Consider the following 14,912-nt stretch of genomic DNA (forward strand, 5'->3'; position numbering starts at 1 on the left):
TGTTATCCACTTTAAGACCTGACTGTGTGCTGCTGCTTCAGGATACAATAAACAGGGTTCAGAACACATGCTGGTATGAGTCAGGCTTCCTAATGAACACAGACACTAAAAAAAATCTACACAAACATCCCTTCTTCACTCAGTTATGATTCACAGGAAGACTCACGTGTGGAAGTTCAGATTCCGGTTTGCGGTGGGCCAGCAGCTTGTAGGTCTTCAGGTTGTTCTGAAAGCTCCTATAGTGAAAAAAAAAAAGGCAAAATTCAACCAAAACGGACAGTTTTAAAGTTTTTACCTTATTAGCTCTCATCCCTAATCTTATTAAACATGACTCATGAATCATATCTTTTTCTTTAATGGAAAGATCTCTGCTTGTCTGTAATCTTTCATCACAATGTAATGACTCTGCTGCCTCCACAATGTCGTCAGGTCACAACACAACAGCACCAAGGGCAAAACAATATTAACTGATATCTTATTTCACCTCCTCCTGCTTATTATATACAGCAGGCTCCTGATTATCTACAGAGATCCTCCCTGATACCTGATATTGTTCACTAAGAAATATTTCACAGTGAAGACAGAAAATAAGCTCTATATATGTTGATGAAACAGGAAGCTGTCTCTAAGATCATGAAAAAAAGAGGACACTGCAGTGTACTACACAACCTTCCCTCATCAGCACAGCCTGTTTTTCCACAGGTCATAATCTGTGCATGCTTTGGTTGTACGTAATACAAGGCTAAAACATGTCCAATCTGTTCCTAAAACAAATTCAAAAGGCTTAAAGCACAGGGTAAGAAGAAAAGACAATAAAAAAAAAAAAAAAAAAAAAAAAAAAAACACAATACATACAGCTCTGGAAAAAAAGAGTTTCTTTGATTTTACCAAACTGAAAACTTCTGGAATATAATCAGGAGGAAGATGGATGATCACAAGACATAAAACCAAACTGAACTGCTTGATTTTTTGCACCAGGAGTAAAGGCATAAAGTTATCCAAAAGCAGTGTGTAAGACTGGTGGAGGAGAACATGCCAAGATGCATAAAAACTGTGATTAAAAATAGGGTTATTCCACCAAATACTGATTTATGAACTCTTAAAACTTTATGAATATGAACTTGTTTTCTTTACATTATTTGAGGTTTGAAAGCTCTGTATCTTTTTTGTTATTTCAGCCATTTCTCATTTTCTGCAAATAAATGCTCTAAATTACAATATTTTTATTTGGAATTTGGGATAAATTGTCCATAGTTTATAGAATTAAACAACAATGTTCATTTTACTAAAACATTTATCTATAAATAACAAAATCAGAGAAACTAATTCAGAAACTAAAGTACTCTCCTAATTTTTTTTTAGAGCTGTATGTTGTTGAAACAGGGAGCTGTCTCTAAGATCATGAAGAAGCATTGGTTGTATGTAACACAAGGCTAAAACATTTCCAATCTGTCCCTAAAACAAATTCACAAAGGCTTAGTGCAAGAGGAAAGAAGAAAAGACAATAAAAATCTAATAAAAAACACAATATCTATATAAATCACATTCTTGTCCCTGCACAAATAACCAACAAAGGGGGGCAAATAACACATATACACAAACGCTCTCTCACATAAAACAGACACTTAATATTATATTGAATGTAAAAGACTAAGACTGAGATTAACATACCTCTACACTAATTGAATTAATGAGAGACTGTGCACATGTTTGGCTTTTTGCTCCAATACATCACATAACCCAGAAAACGGTTGTTAATTGGGTCAGGTGTGCTGAGATCAGGGGAAACTCTAAACTGTGTAATGCAGAATTTCCTCTAAAACCTGAGTTGGGAACCACGTTCCTACACAATCTGTGACAAAATGCAACAAAAGGTATAGTGTCCAATTAAATGAACATAAATATGATTTATTACTTAATATTGGAGATTATATATCAGTTAGGGCTGTGGTATGATAAGAACCTGGCAATATGATACATGTCAGGATTCTGTATATTGCATTCATAAAATGTGAGTATAATGTGAGTAAAGTTTGAGTAATGTTTATGCTGTCAGGAGAGTGGGATCTGTAGTGGTCAAGGGTTAAATAATAAAACAACCAACCATAACCACCGTGTGTCATATCAGTATCAGGTATCAGTAAAACGTTTTGGAGAGGATATTGGAATGAAAAAGGGAATAAATCCAATCCTGTACGAAATCTATTATGAAACAGCTCAAACACACACTAACATTTAACAATATAAAATTTTTATACTTCTACAACTATGAGGGCATGCACAATAGTCATATCACAGGATGTAAAGTGCAGTTACGAAAAGGTTTAAACTTTTTTACTGATTGATACAAAATATATTTTTTAAGTCTTTTATCTGCCCAATATAATTTATTTTACTCTAATCCAGGATAAAAGAAGTGCATTGTTGAAAATTGATTTCTCTTTATATAGCTAAGACAAAAATATAGGAAATATATTACATTAGATTAGATTAGATTACATTACATTACATTACATTTGGCAGTCGCTTTTGTCCAAAGCGACTTACAATAATCAAGTACAAAAATAATAGAAGTTAAAGGTAAAACATTTTTAGGTAGGGCTTAAAGGAGGTCGAAGGGAAATAATGGGAGAGAGGAGTGAAGGAGGGGAAGAAGGAAATGAGGTTAGAAGTAGTTAGTGTGTTAGAGGTGTTAGGAGAGTAGGTGCTCTTTGAAGAGCTCTGTCTTCAGGAGTTTATTAAAGATAGTGAGAGATTCTCCTGATCTGGTAGTAGAAGGTAGTTAGTTAGAGGTGTTAGGAGAGTAAGTGTTCTTTAAAGAGCTCTGTCTTCAGGAGTTTATTAAAGATAGTGAGAGATTCTCCTGATCTGGTAGTGGAAGGTAGTTAGTTAGAGGTGTTAGGAGAGTAAGTGCTCTTTGAAGAGCTCAGTCTTCAGGAGTTTATTAAAGATAGTGAGAGATTCTCCTGATCTGGTAGTAGAAGGTAGTTAGTTAGAGGTGTTAGGAGAGTAAGTGTTCTTTAAAGAGCTCTGTCTTCAGGAGTTTATTAAAGATAGTGAGAGAATCTCCTGATCTGGTAGTAGAAGGTAGTTAGTTAGAGGTGTTAGGAGTGTAAGTGCTCTTTGAAGAGCTCTGTCTTCAGGAGTTTATTAAAGATAGTGAGAGACTCTCCTGATCTGGTAGTGGAAGGTAGTTAGTTAGAGGTGTTAGGAGTGTAAGTGCTCTTTGAAGAGCTCAGTCTTCAGGAGTTTATTAAAGATAGTGAGAGATTCTCCTGATCTGGTAGTAGAAGGTAGTTAGTTAGAGGTGTTAGGAGAGTAAGTGCTCTTTGAAGAGCTCTGTCTTCAGGAGTTTATTAAAGATAGCGAAAGATTCTCCTGATCTGGTACATATATATCTGGTACATAGGATTATTGAGTATTACTTGTTTCAATTATTATTTAATGTAATTAGTATTAGGCTCGGTAGAAGTATAACTGTTTGAGATCAGCCAGTAGCAAAAAAGAAAAGTTGCATAATGCCATCTTTTTTTTCACCATAATTTCATCATATACTATACCTGCCACGCAGCTTTACTGCCTCTTCAAACCTCTTTTCATCCATGGCCTTCTGAACTTGTTGAGTCTGTTGCAATAAAGTGAGATATTTCATTTCAAACAGTTCTTCAGTCAAACTCTGCAGAAGCTTCATGTAAAAAACATGAGGATAATAATCAGCACTTTATTAAAGTTACAGATCTGTGTACTGTGTGCTATTAGCAGAAGTAAGGAGTGAAAGGTAATAAACATATCATGAGTAAAAACACAAGCTTTAGCTGCACTAAAAAATAGCATATTTAAGGCTAAGTTTCAAAGCTTCATCACCACATGATGGTTTAATACGGAAAGGCTTGGCATTAAAGGTGCAGCTGTGGGCTGAAGGTTACAGAAGTGGCCTTGGGACCCAAAGTGAGACGATGTGACTGATGTGTCCTTAAACATAGCTGGCCATCGCTTCAGGCATGGGTGATGTTCACTGTTCCATAGCACCTGTGTTCATAGTGCTCATACTGTGGGCTGCAATGGGGCGCTAGAGTCTCCAGAGAAAAAAAGGTGGCAGTACCTTTTATAGATGCAATTTTCACGAATTTCTGTTTCTGTTTATTTCTGATGTGGACATATTTTAAAAGGCGGTGCCTGATATTATAAAGAAACATTACAAAAGCCTGTCATAGTTTCTGAGAAAAATTATGTCCATATATGAGGACTAATATATAACTGAAACCTTCCCTCACTGCCGTCCATTTCACTTCTCATCAGCAAATGATGAGAAATTGGGCCAAATCTGTGGCAGTTTAAACGGCAGATGCAGTAGTAGGAATCAGTCATTTATACTGACACAGATTTGTCCCAATTTCTCGTGCTGTGTATGTATAGCCAAACAGATTAAAATGTATGTAATTAGCTAAATTCCTGATGTCAAAAAATTTGTGCTTTTGCACATTTTTGTCTTTTAATCCAACACTAATTTAGCTCAGCCCACCCCCAATTTAGCCAATCACATTGTTTACTTCTTACTACGTTCTTCAAATTGTATCAGAATTTAATGGACGAATGAAAGAATAGACCAATAGAAATAAATAATGAATAAATTTTGAAAATCAATTTACATCAAGCATTTATTAGAAGATATGAGTATCAAATACAATAACAGATAACAATGTCTGTTTATTCTAGTGGAAAAGACAGAATAAATAATTGTTGTGTAAAAATGTATTGGTTCAATTTAAATTATGAACATCTATACAATAGGAGTTGGCACCTTTAATACATCAAAACTATATCTGTCAATATAGATGCAAAGCTTAGTCACGGCAGAGAGCATCAGATAATTACCAATCCACACAGTCACTCCGTAAACAAATACCACACAACTCAACCTGCTGATTCACCCAGTAACTTTATACGCCTGGCTGTGTGAAGACTCTCTCTCTCTCTCTCACACACACACACACACACACACACACACACACACACACACACACACACACACACACACACTTCAGAGGCTTGGCCTGTGTCCAGAACTTACCATCTGCACACACTCCATGAGAGGCAGCCTCACAGCCTGGTTTCCACACAGAGACACGACGCAGGCCGGCGTGTTCGCCGTGGTCTCCAGCAGAGCCAACACAGCCTCCACACCCATACGACTGGCCTGCACAAAACCCCAACACACACCTTTAATCAAACCATTAGTCAAAAATACTTAAACACACGCACACGCAGTGAGCTGTGGAGCAGTGGAACTGGGTTCTCTGGAATAATAGTGCTCCATCCAATACTCTCGGGGATGAGTTATGGTGGTGATCATTCAACATCCCGGACCACAGTAATGCTTTTTTTAATGAATGCAATCAAATCCTCCCAGCAGTGTTCCAGAATTTAGTTTGAATCCCAGTCATGCAGCTTGCCATCGGCTGCCAGAGCCCTGAGTGAACACAATTGGCCTGGTCTGATTTTAAAATTCAATACAGTTCAAGAAAGCTCCAATCATATAGATTATATTTTGAGAGATTGCAGATTTACTTCAAATTTGTTAATTCACTTTCTATTACACTTAAAATTAAGATTTTTGATAATCTTTCTTATCAAACATGAAGCCTTTTTATGTAATGCTTGAATATATATTCTAAAGATATCACCAATTTATATATACTGCAATCCTGTGGCTTTTAGCATTTCTTTCGGCAATTATTAATAATTGAAATTCTGTTATGTGTATGGTCTCCCATTTGTATTTGAGTTGTATCCCATCTAATTTGTTCTGGTAAATATTGCCAAAAAAAATAATCAAACAATAAATACATTCAAAATTCAGTTTCTTTTTTGTGATTATTATTTATCATTTCATTTTATACTGTCCAAATTTAGGTTGAGACCATTTATTTAAGGGCGGCACTCAGGACAAGCACGTGTCTGTACATATTAAAGCAGCAAATCCCCATTTCCACCTGACGGGCTGCCCTGCAGTGTTTTTTTAGGATTTGAGGGGCTGTGGAAAAGGCTGGGCTGGGTGCAGGATTTAGAGCTGCGTACTGCAGACTCAGCCGAGCATGTGTGGCATGCAGGCACGAAATCTGTTAATGTGCTTAGACTGAAAGCACCAGCTCTTCCACCAAATGCCCAGTGAGCACAGACGAGTGGGCTTTACGTACGCACTCACTCTCTCTCACACTCAAAATCTCTCTCTTTCTCTCTCTCTCTCTCTCTCTCTCACCAGGATTCTGTCGAAGGCCGAGGGGGTTCCTCCTCTCTGGACGTGGCCCAGGATTGTCACGCGAGTATCAAAGCCCAGACAGCGCACCACCAACTGAGGAGGAGATTCAAACAAGATTTAATCATTAAAAATATTAAACATACAATGTATGACATGTTTAAGGAGTTCAAGCGACAGACGGGCAATATTAATCAATATTAATATAAAATTTAAATGGACAGTCCAGCAACCTTTCAACCTCATCTCCATCTGTCTTATTTGTATTTAGCTAAAATATAAAATATATACAGAATAAGATACCTATTTATTCAAAATACATTTATAATAGAAGCCAAAGGGCATGTACTTTAGTACATAATTACATGCACACACTGATGAAATTAGGTACAGCATTTCCAACTAATCACAGCACTAAGTACATGTATTTAAAAGTACTGATTTAACTGCCTGCTGCTCTAACTGGCCATATAAAACAGAGAGAGAGACAAAAATTATATTAATTATATTCAATCTGGACAATATTTTATTACAAAATCTTTCAAACAACAGAATTATACTTAAAAAAGTGAAAAAAAGAGATTTTAAGGGTCAACCTGTTTAAATAAGGTTAAATAAAAAATATTAATGATCATTATGCATGTAAATAAATTATAATTTTACGCTGGATAAGAATGGAATAGTCTATTTTTTTAGAACTGCATGCAAGATAACATTAATTATTAGATTATGGATATTAATTCAATGCAACTTCATTCTGGGTTAATTTTATTTCAAATTAATTTTATTAGACATTGTCTTTCTAATAAACGTTTACACGTTACTATAACACTGATTCTGGATATTAAATATTATTTAGGACTTTTTGTATTCCAACTTTATTCTGGATTAATTTAATTAGATAAAACTGGATACTATGTTTCTGGATAATAATTTGACTGAACTGATGGGTTGAAAAAAAATGGAAAATCCATTTAAAGTCAATTTTCTCTTAAATAATAATAAACAACATATTATCATTAAACATTACAAAATCTTCAAAACTAAACATTCCTCTGACAAACCTAAAAAAAAATACTGTTCAGGTTTAAATGACTTCATCACAGAGGGAAATTATTTGGGCAATTATTTAGAGCGCTAGCGAGGAAATCAGAAACCACAGAAGCTTTAGCATGCATTAGCAGAGAGCTTCACCACAAGCTGCCTTACACATGCAAACCATCATAAACACCAGCACAGCCACTGCAGCACGTCTACTATCAAAGCGAGGTGGAGGGCACACATTCTACTCCTGCATGGCCTGTTTAACTCAGGAACGGGTTTAGATATGAGTTTGACCCAGTGGAGCAAAAATACAGGATTATCTCTCAGTGTCACTCAAATTTACACCTAGAATTCTGTACTACTTTCATTATATGCACTAGAGAATCCCACACTGCACATTTCTGTACTATTCTGTACTAATCTGACACTACCTACACAAAGATAGACTGGGGTAAAACTTAGAGACTCAGCCATGTGCAGAGTATGAACTTCTCAGGACCAGCACTGCGGCACGATTTAATCTACTCAAAAATATCAGCTTATTATCGCCAACTTCCTTTTTAGCTAAGTAGCTAAATACATGTGTTTTGGCTCAATTAAGACAGAAAAACAATGTAATTCTTAAAATATAGTGTGAGATCATTATTATTAACTATGGATGTGATGTACACTTTAAACCAACATTACAGACCATTTAAAACCTAATGTTTATTGTACTGTATGTATATGTTCCACACATTTTATTTGTTATCAGTGTGATTAACAGTTATTATCTTAATCATTGTTAAATAATATACAGTTAAAGTAGTGAAGAGGTACAGAATGGTATACAGTGAATAGCTGTATTTGAGTAACTCTCTAATCCATATTATGACAACTACTCAACTAAATAAAGAAACTAATACTTTAACCCTTGCAGACATTGCATACATTACAGTGGACATCATGTATTTTCTTTTGAATGTTTTGTTCCACAGAACACAATTTGAGAGCTGTTGTCCATCAGAATAGACCATAAAACAGCCAATGAAAGAGTTTATAAACCAATGAAACAGTAGCTTAGCCCCGCCCACTGCACTGGAAAAACTGTAGTACTAGAACTAGAAGTCATGTAAAGTAACAGCTAATATTTACTAATTTAATTAATGTGACTTAGAACACTTCATAATCATATTTCTTTTACTGTTTAGGGATGATCTATGCAATAAAAAGGTAAATTTGATATATGAGCATAAATACATATTACTTACAGGCTTCCAATGCAATGGAAATAAATAGAAAAGCGATTAAATATTAAATTTAATTGGATTTATTTGTTATATAGATTTTATAGTACTCTGAAAGTATCCTCAACTGTAGTCGCAAAGACCATCAAAAACATTATGATGAAACTTGCTCTCATCTAGGACCACCCTCAGAGCAAGAGCAAAAGTTTCCTCTGTTGTACAGGACAAGTTCATCAGAGTTTCCAGCATCTATTTTGGTTTGTTTAACATTTTTTTGGTTTGCTTAACACTTTTATTTTTGTTTGTTTAATACTTTTAAGTTAATACATGATTCCTTATGGATTCATTCATAGTCTGGATGATTTCAATATTAATTTACAGTGTAGGAAAAAATAAAACATTAAATAAACATAAAAACAATAAAATTTAATAAACATTAAATAAGAAGGTATGTCCAAAACTTTTAACTGGTACTGCATTTATATTATTTAACAATTATTAAAATCATAACTATTCATAGCTATTACACTTATAGGTGATAGTAGTGGTTTACAAAGTAAAATATGTATGAGAAAATAGATAACATATATAGAGAATATAATAAAGATAAGCCTTTAAATGGATTTTAAGTTAAGGTTGATTTAAAGAGTACATCGCATCCATAGTTTGATTAAGTACTGAGACTAATTAACAATTTAATATGATTTAAACTAAGTGTGTGTTCACTTTAATAAGTAAATAAGCTTTAAGTAAATGATAATTACATTTAAATTATATGTTTTAAAAATAGCCTGTAATTTGAATGGTAAATAATGCTGTAGGATTTAAGATGCACTTAGTCTGCTAGGCTGTTAATGGAGCCTTGCAGCTCCTCCATGCTGTTATTATGTGGGCGACAGTGTGGTGGGTAAGAATGAGCGAGGAGAGGAGAGCGATGAGCTGCTGTTAGCTCAGGAATTATACCAGACACCCGTAGAGCTTACTGCAGATGTCCAGCTTACCACACACACACACTGCGCATGTGTTCGAGCTTCCCACACAGGTCAAAGCCAGACAGTGAAGCCACACGACAGGTCAGAGAGGTCAACAGGTTAGAGGTCAGTGCAGGAGCTGTGCCACCAACAAGCCTGATGTACTTACATCCTTCACACGATCTGTGGTTATAGGCTTGTTGTTACGATCAATGGCGCCCTCAGCTACTATTATGATATTCAGCCTTTTCATTCCTGCCCGATTCTACGTGGGGGTGAGAGACACATTACAGCAGACTGACACAAAACAAAAATGTCAGGAGGTTCCAAAGCTGGAGACATACCGTGGAAGCACTTTATCTCCTAGATCTATCGCTGGGGCTGCGCAACATGGCTGAATTTCTCTATATTTCCTCAAATTATATCAATTTCAATACTTCTGAACCAGTATTTTAGATTATAAAGAACATAAAATGCTTATTCTGGTGTAATATACTAGGATACAAATATAAGTATATTAAAAGATGAATAAATAAAATAAGTATTGCTTGCATTAGGGTTGCCACCTGTCCCAATATACAAAATTCAAAATTGCCCTTTATTTGACAATAAAATATTTTGCATTGCATTTTGTATTAAATCAATACAGGAGGCAATTTGGTTTTATACTACCATAAATGTATGTTATCAAAACATCAATACTAAATCCAAGAAAAATAATGATCAAAAATGATCAAAAATTAGATGTCAGTGCACTGAACATAGCCTATTTTAGTAGACGATTAAAGTTTGATTGTTTAGAATTGAGGTTTTTAAAATGTAATAAATTAGCTTTAATATTTATTTTAATATTTAATGTAAATAAATAAATTTGTTAGAAGGAAAAAATATTACTATTTATATTGTTATTATTGTATTATATTAATAGATTTATATTATTTAACATCTATTGATTTCTTAGATAAAAAAGATATAAATATTGTCTACTGCTTATCCGGAGGTCTGGGTCACTGGGGCAGTCTAAACTTAGAGGGTAAAGTACTTATTTTATGTATATATATATATATATATATATATATTAAGACGCCACAGGACTCGGTCAGTGGTGGTCATGGCCCACTCTTATTTTCATTTCTGAAAGATGGCAACCCGACCTAGCATGAAATTTGGATGGTCCACTCTAAAGCATTTTTTTTGTTGTACATAAATTCAACAAAATAACTTTCACCCTAATCAAAAACCCAATTTAAACCGTAATAGCTGTGCTAAGATTTTTTTTTACTCCAGAGGTGCTTCCACATCTGCAGGTCTCCATGCGTTTGGTCTCCCCTGACAGCACGGTTCAGTACTCACTTCCTTCAGTGTACTAGAGGTAATTGCTTTTCCATGTCTGTCAATGGCTCCTTCTGCCACTATGATAATGTTCAACCTTGAACCTCTGGATCGAGTCTGGCATCACGAATCAACACATTTACAGTTCCACATAACACAACATGAGCATAAAAGACATACAACAATAACAGATACCATTAATGAACATCAATAAACACTGAATTGGAATAAGCTTTAAAACAGCAGACTGTTATAAAATGCAGCTGATACTAATTACTGTATTGTAAGTACTGTACTGTAAGTTGCAAAAATTAGATTGCAGACTTTTTTTCAGGTAGAAATCCACATTTTACTTTTGTTACCATCAGTTCTCTCATTTAAAAGACTTAATCCTTGGTTTGTCGTGATCTTCAAGAAAATAAATATGACATTCACTGTCTCTGAAATGGATATTAATAAAAATGAATGCAACACTGGATTGAAATAAATCTTGTGACATTGCAGAAGCTTATTAAAACAATGTCACAGTGAATGTGTGCTGCAATCAAAGCTAAAGGTGGTTCAACTAAATATTAAAGTGTGTGTGACCTTTATTTGCCCAGGCAGTGTATAACAGTAGAAGTTTTTTTTAGCACTGTAACATCAGTAAATGTTTTAAAATTGACTTAATCAGGAACAATTGAGGACTTGAGCTCTGTTTATAGAAACAGTTTAAAAATGGAGGTCAAAGGTTTTACCGCTGAGAGTTTCTCACACATCTTCTCCTCCCAGCCGTCCTCAGGCGGCATCTCCGGAATCAGAACCCAGTCAGCTCCACACGCCAGAGCACTCACCAACGCCAGATAGCTGCACACGCACACACACACACACCACATATCAAACACCACCTGACACAGTTCTGATCAAATCACCTGACCTCAGATTCAGGCCTTCAGTGCGGCTGAGGTGTTATTTTAGCTGCAGTGTTCAGCAGGGACTCCTCTAAATGAGTTTCAGCACTGATGATGTTATAAAAATGATGTTGGGCTCCACTATGTAAGTGACTCTTAAGCAGATGATAAATGTGACAAACAGAAGGATGATAAATGTGAATCTAAATAATGGTTCTTCTCACCCACAGTGTCTGCCCATCACCTCCAGAACAAACGTCCTCTGATGGCTGAAAACACACACAGTAATTGTGGTTAGTTTACAATGGATTGTACAATGGCACATAGCACAATTCAGGTATCTATCTTTGGCTAAAAGTGCTATTATATAACATACCAGTTAAAATAAGCACACTCTGAACTATTTAGTCACAAATATTATATTTAATTCATTTGTTATAAACAGTTATACACATGTATAACTTATAGAGAGACTACACACCCCAGTATGACTTTTTATTATAAAATGATTTATAAAATATAAAGTGAGTATAGTAGTAAGACTGGTGGAGGAGAACATGCCAAGATGCACGAAAACTGTGATTAAAAAACAGGGTTATTCCACCAAATATTGATTTCTGAACTCTAAAAACTTAATGAATTTGGGAGAAATATTGTCTGTAGTTTATAGAATAAAAAAACAATGTTCCTTTTACTCAAACAGAAACCTATAAATAGCTAAATAAAAAAAACTGATTCAGAAACTAAATCGGTCTCTTTATTTTTCCAGAGCTGTATATTGGGTTTTAAAAAGGAGAAAGAATTTAGGGATGCACTGATGTGGGAATTCTGGATGATCGTCGATATCCAATATTACACACGTACAGTATCTGTCTGCAGCTTTCAATATACACATTTATAACTTACACACTACTTCAGCATTTTTAGTTATAATTTTAACTTTAAAGTTTCATTTTTACTTTTTTAATTCATTAAATTACATTTTATTTTAGCACAGCCAGTGTCAGCCAATTGTATTAGTAAGTTCAGCATCCTTTGGTCCTTTGGTTTCAGCATACAATAAATACGGCAGCAAGTATCAGTTTCAAATATTGTGCATATCTGACGCTGATTCTAAAAAAAGCCATTATTGGCTGATATCACTTTGCATCCCTAGTTATGAATAAATGTTATTTTATTATGTTATAAGCCTGATCAGATGCAAATAAGTCACATATACATTTACAGCATTTAGCTGAGACTCTATTTAACTCTTATTCAGAGAGAATTACTCGTGAATCATGTTACTCTACACGTAGGTGAATGTAGTAGAGTAATTCGTCTGGACCATAAACTCTTTCTGCTCCAGTGTGCCTGCCTGAAGAGGTAACCAAACACTGGTCTGCCATGGGGAAGGAGGTGTTGTTTCTCTCTACACACACACACACACACACACACACACACAGACTGTAATTCAGGTCTAACCTCTGAGCGGTAGTCATGATGGCGTCCACCACTTCGATGATTCTGTGGAGAGCTGAGTCTGTGCCGATGGTCATGTCTGTACCACAGAAGTCGTTATCGATGGACCCCACCATCCCCACAATGTGGAGAGCTGAGTATCGCTGTACAGCATCCTCATCAATCAGACCTAAAATAAAGACATATTACCATAATTTAGGACAGCAATTATAGAAAGCATATTTAAAATACAGCCAAAAGTTTAAACACACCTTCTCATTCAATGTTTTTCTTTTTCTTTTTTTTTTGTTTTACTATATTTCAAATGGAAACTGAAGTGCTCTTATTTATGGTGCTGTTAACTTGTGTTTTTTTGAGGCTGGTAACTCTTCCTTTCCTTGGGTGGTCCTGATGAGTGCCAATTTCATCATAATGCAATAAAGTTCATAAAACGTTTCGGATTGACTGACCTTCATTTCTCAAAATATTTTTTTTCTTTACTTAGTTGAGTAGTTCTCGCCATAATATGGATTAGAACATTACTCAAATAGGGCTATTCACTGTATATCAACACTACCTCTTCACAACTTTACAACTGGTGCCCTCAAACACAATAAGGAACAAGAAATTAAAGTAATTAACTCTTGAGAAAAGAGAAAGCTTGATTAAACTACTATTTTTTGCACTATAAGGCGCACCAGATTGTATGGCGCACTATCAATAAATGTCTATTGTCATACATAAAAATGCACTGGATTAAATGTTCATTACTAGTAAGGCACAACATTTTTTCCTTCTAATTCAGCAGGTCTTGCCGCTGGGTGACAAGACCTATAAAGCTAAAGAGAGTTAAGTAGACAAAACTGTAATGTCAAACGAGCGCTGGATATTAATCTACACAGATTTCCCTCCTGAAAACTGTTTATTTGGTGAATTAAGTGCTTCCATTTATTTACAGTAGGCCTAGTTTTCCAGTTTTCCACTAAGGCTGGGTGCAGCAGCATTAGCAGCAAACCGCTAGGGCTAGCTGCAGTCAGAGGTAGTAAAAAGCCACCCGACAGAACTACACTGAGTGTTCTGATAAGCCAGGGCGATATTATCAAGCAGTTCCTCCCACGTAGATTGTTTTAACATGGTAAACACACAGCTAATGGTAAATGCTAATGCTGCTCCAGCAGTGCTAGCTGGGGTTAGCAGCAGGCTACAGTTTTTGGCTATGGTACAAATTTAAGGAGTTTAAGTGCGCCTTATAGTGCGGTAGCTAATGCACGCAGGTGCTTCATGACTCTGAAAACTGCGCACTTTCCCAGAGCTCTGAACTCTCCATGCAACATTTTGACAGTATTACATTAAATTATTATTATTAAGTTATAATAAAACTACAGAAAACTGCAACTCTTTATTACACTATGCTACATTATTGATAATCACCTAGCTTGAGGCATGCAGTCACAAATTCTAGAGAAAACACTGTTCTGAATGGCACTCAGTGACACTTAAATGACACACTGAACTATTTCTAAAATTTCTTCATTTGTAAAATACAGTTTATTTGAATGTTTTTTAGATCTAATTCTCCAAGTCAGTTTTCAGATAGAGATGCACTGCTGAAAAATCTTCCTTGTTTAGAATCCCAGCCATAATCTGTGCCTGGAAAACCGCCAGCTGCTGTCCTGATCTCTCAGCATGCGTCCACTCACTAAGCACCATTCTCTATTCTCCAAAGACAGCTACTCTGCTTTATTATCCTCTT

General features: G+C 35.4%; 1 protein-coding gene across 5 annotated transcripts in view; it reads right to left on the minus strand.

Annotated features, from left to right (window-relative positions):
* pfkpa (phosphofructokinase, platelet a) overlaps window positions 1-14,912 on the minus strand; it is a 54,736-nt gene that overhangs the window by 26,625 nt on the left and 13,199 nt on the right. For 3 of the 5 annotated variants that reach the window (XM_049480335.1, XM_049480337.1, XM_049480333.1), the window contains exons 5-12: window positions 13,184-13,349; window positions 11,944-11,988; window positions 11,567-11,675; window positions 9,667-9,762; window positions 6,260-6,352; window positions 5,072-5,197; window positions 3,561-3,625; window positions 167-236 (exon numbers count right to left, since the gene is read on the minus strand). In XM_049480335.1, the coding sequence (XP_049336292.1) occupies window positions 167-236; window positions 3,561-3,625; window positions 5,072-5,197; window positions 6,260-6,352; window positions 9,667-9,762; window positions 11,567-11,675; window positions 11,944-11,988; window positions 13,184-13,349 (770 nt within the window). Of the gene's footprint in view, window positions 1-166; window positions 237-3,560; window positions 3,626-5,071; window positions 5,198-6,259; window positions 6,353-9,666; window positions 9,763-10,850; window positions 10,947-11,566; window positions 11,676-11,943; window positions 11,989-13,183; window positions 13,350-14,912 lie in introns of all 5 variants that reach the window. The other 2 variants (XM_049480336.1, XM_049480334.1) reach the window with 1 other exon arrangement.

The sequence above is a fragment of the Astyanax mexicanus genome, chromosome 6, assembly GCF_023375975.1.
Source record: "Astyanax mexicanus isolate ESR-SI-001 chromosome 6, AstMex3_surface, whole genome shotgun sequence".
In the NCBI taxonomy this organism is placed as follows: domain Eukaryota; kingdom Metazoa; phylum Chordata; class Actinopteri; order Characiformes; family Acestrorhamphidae; genus Astyanax; species Astyanax mexicanus.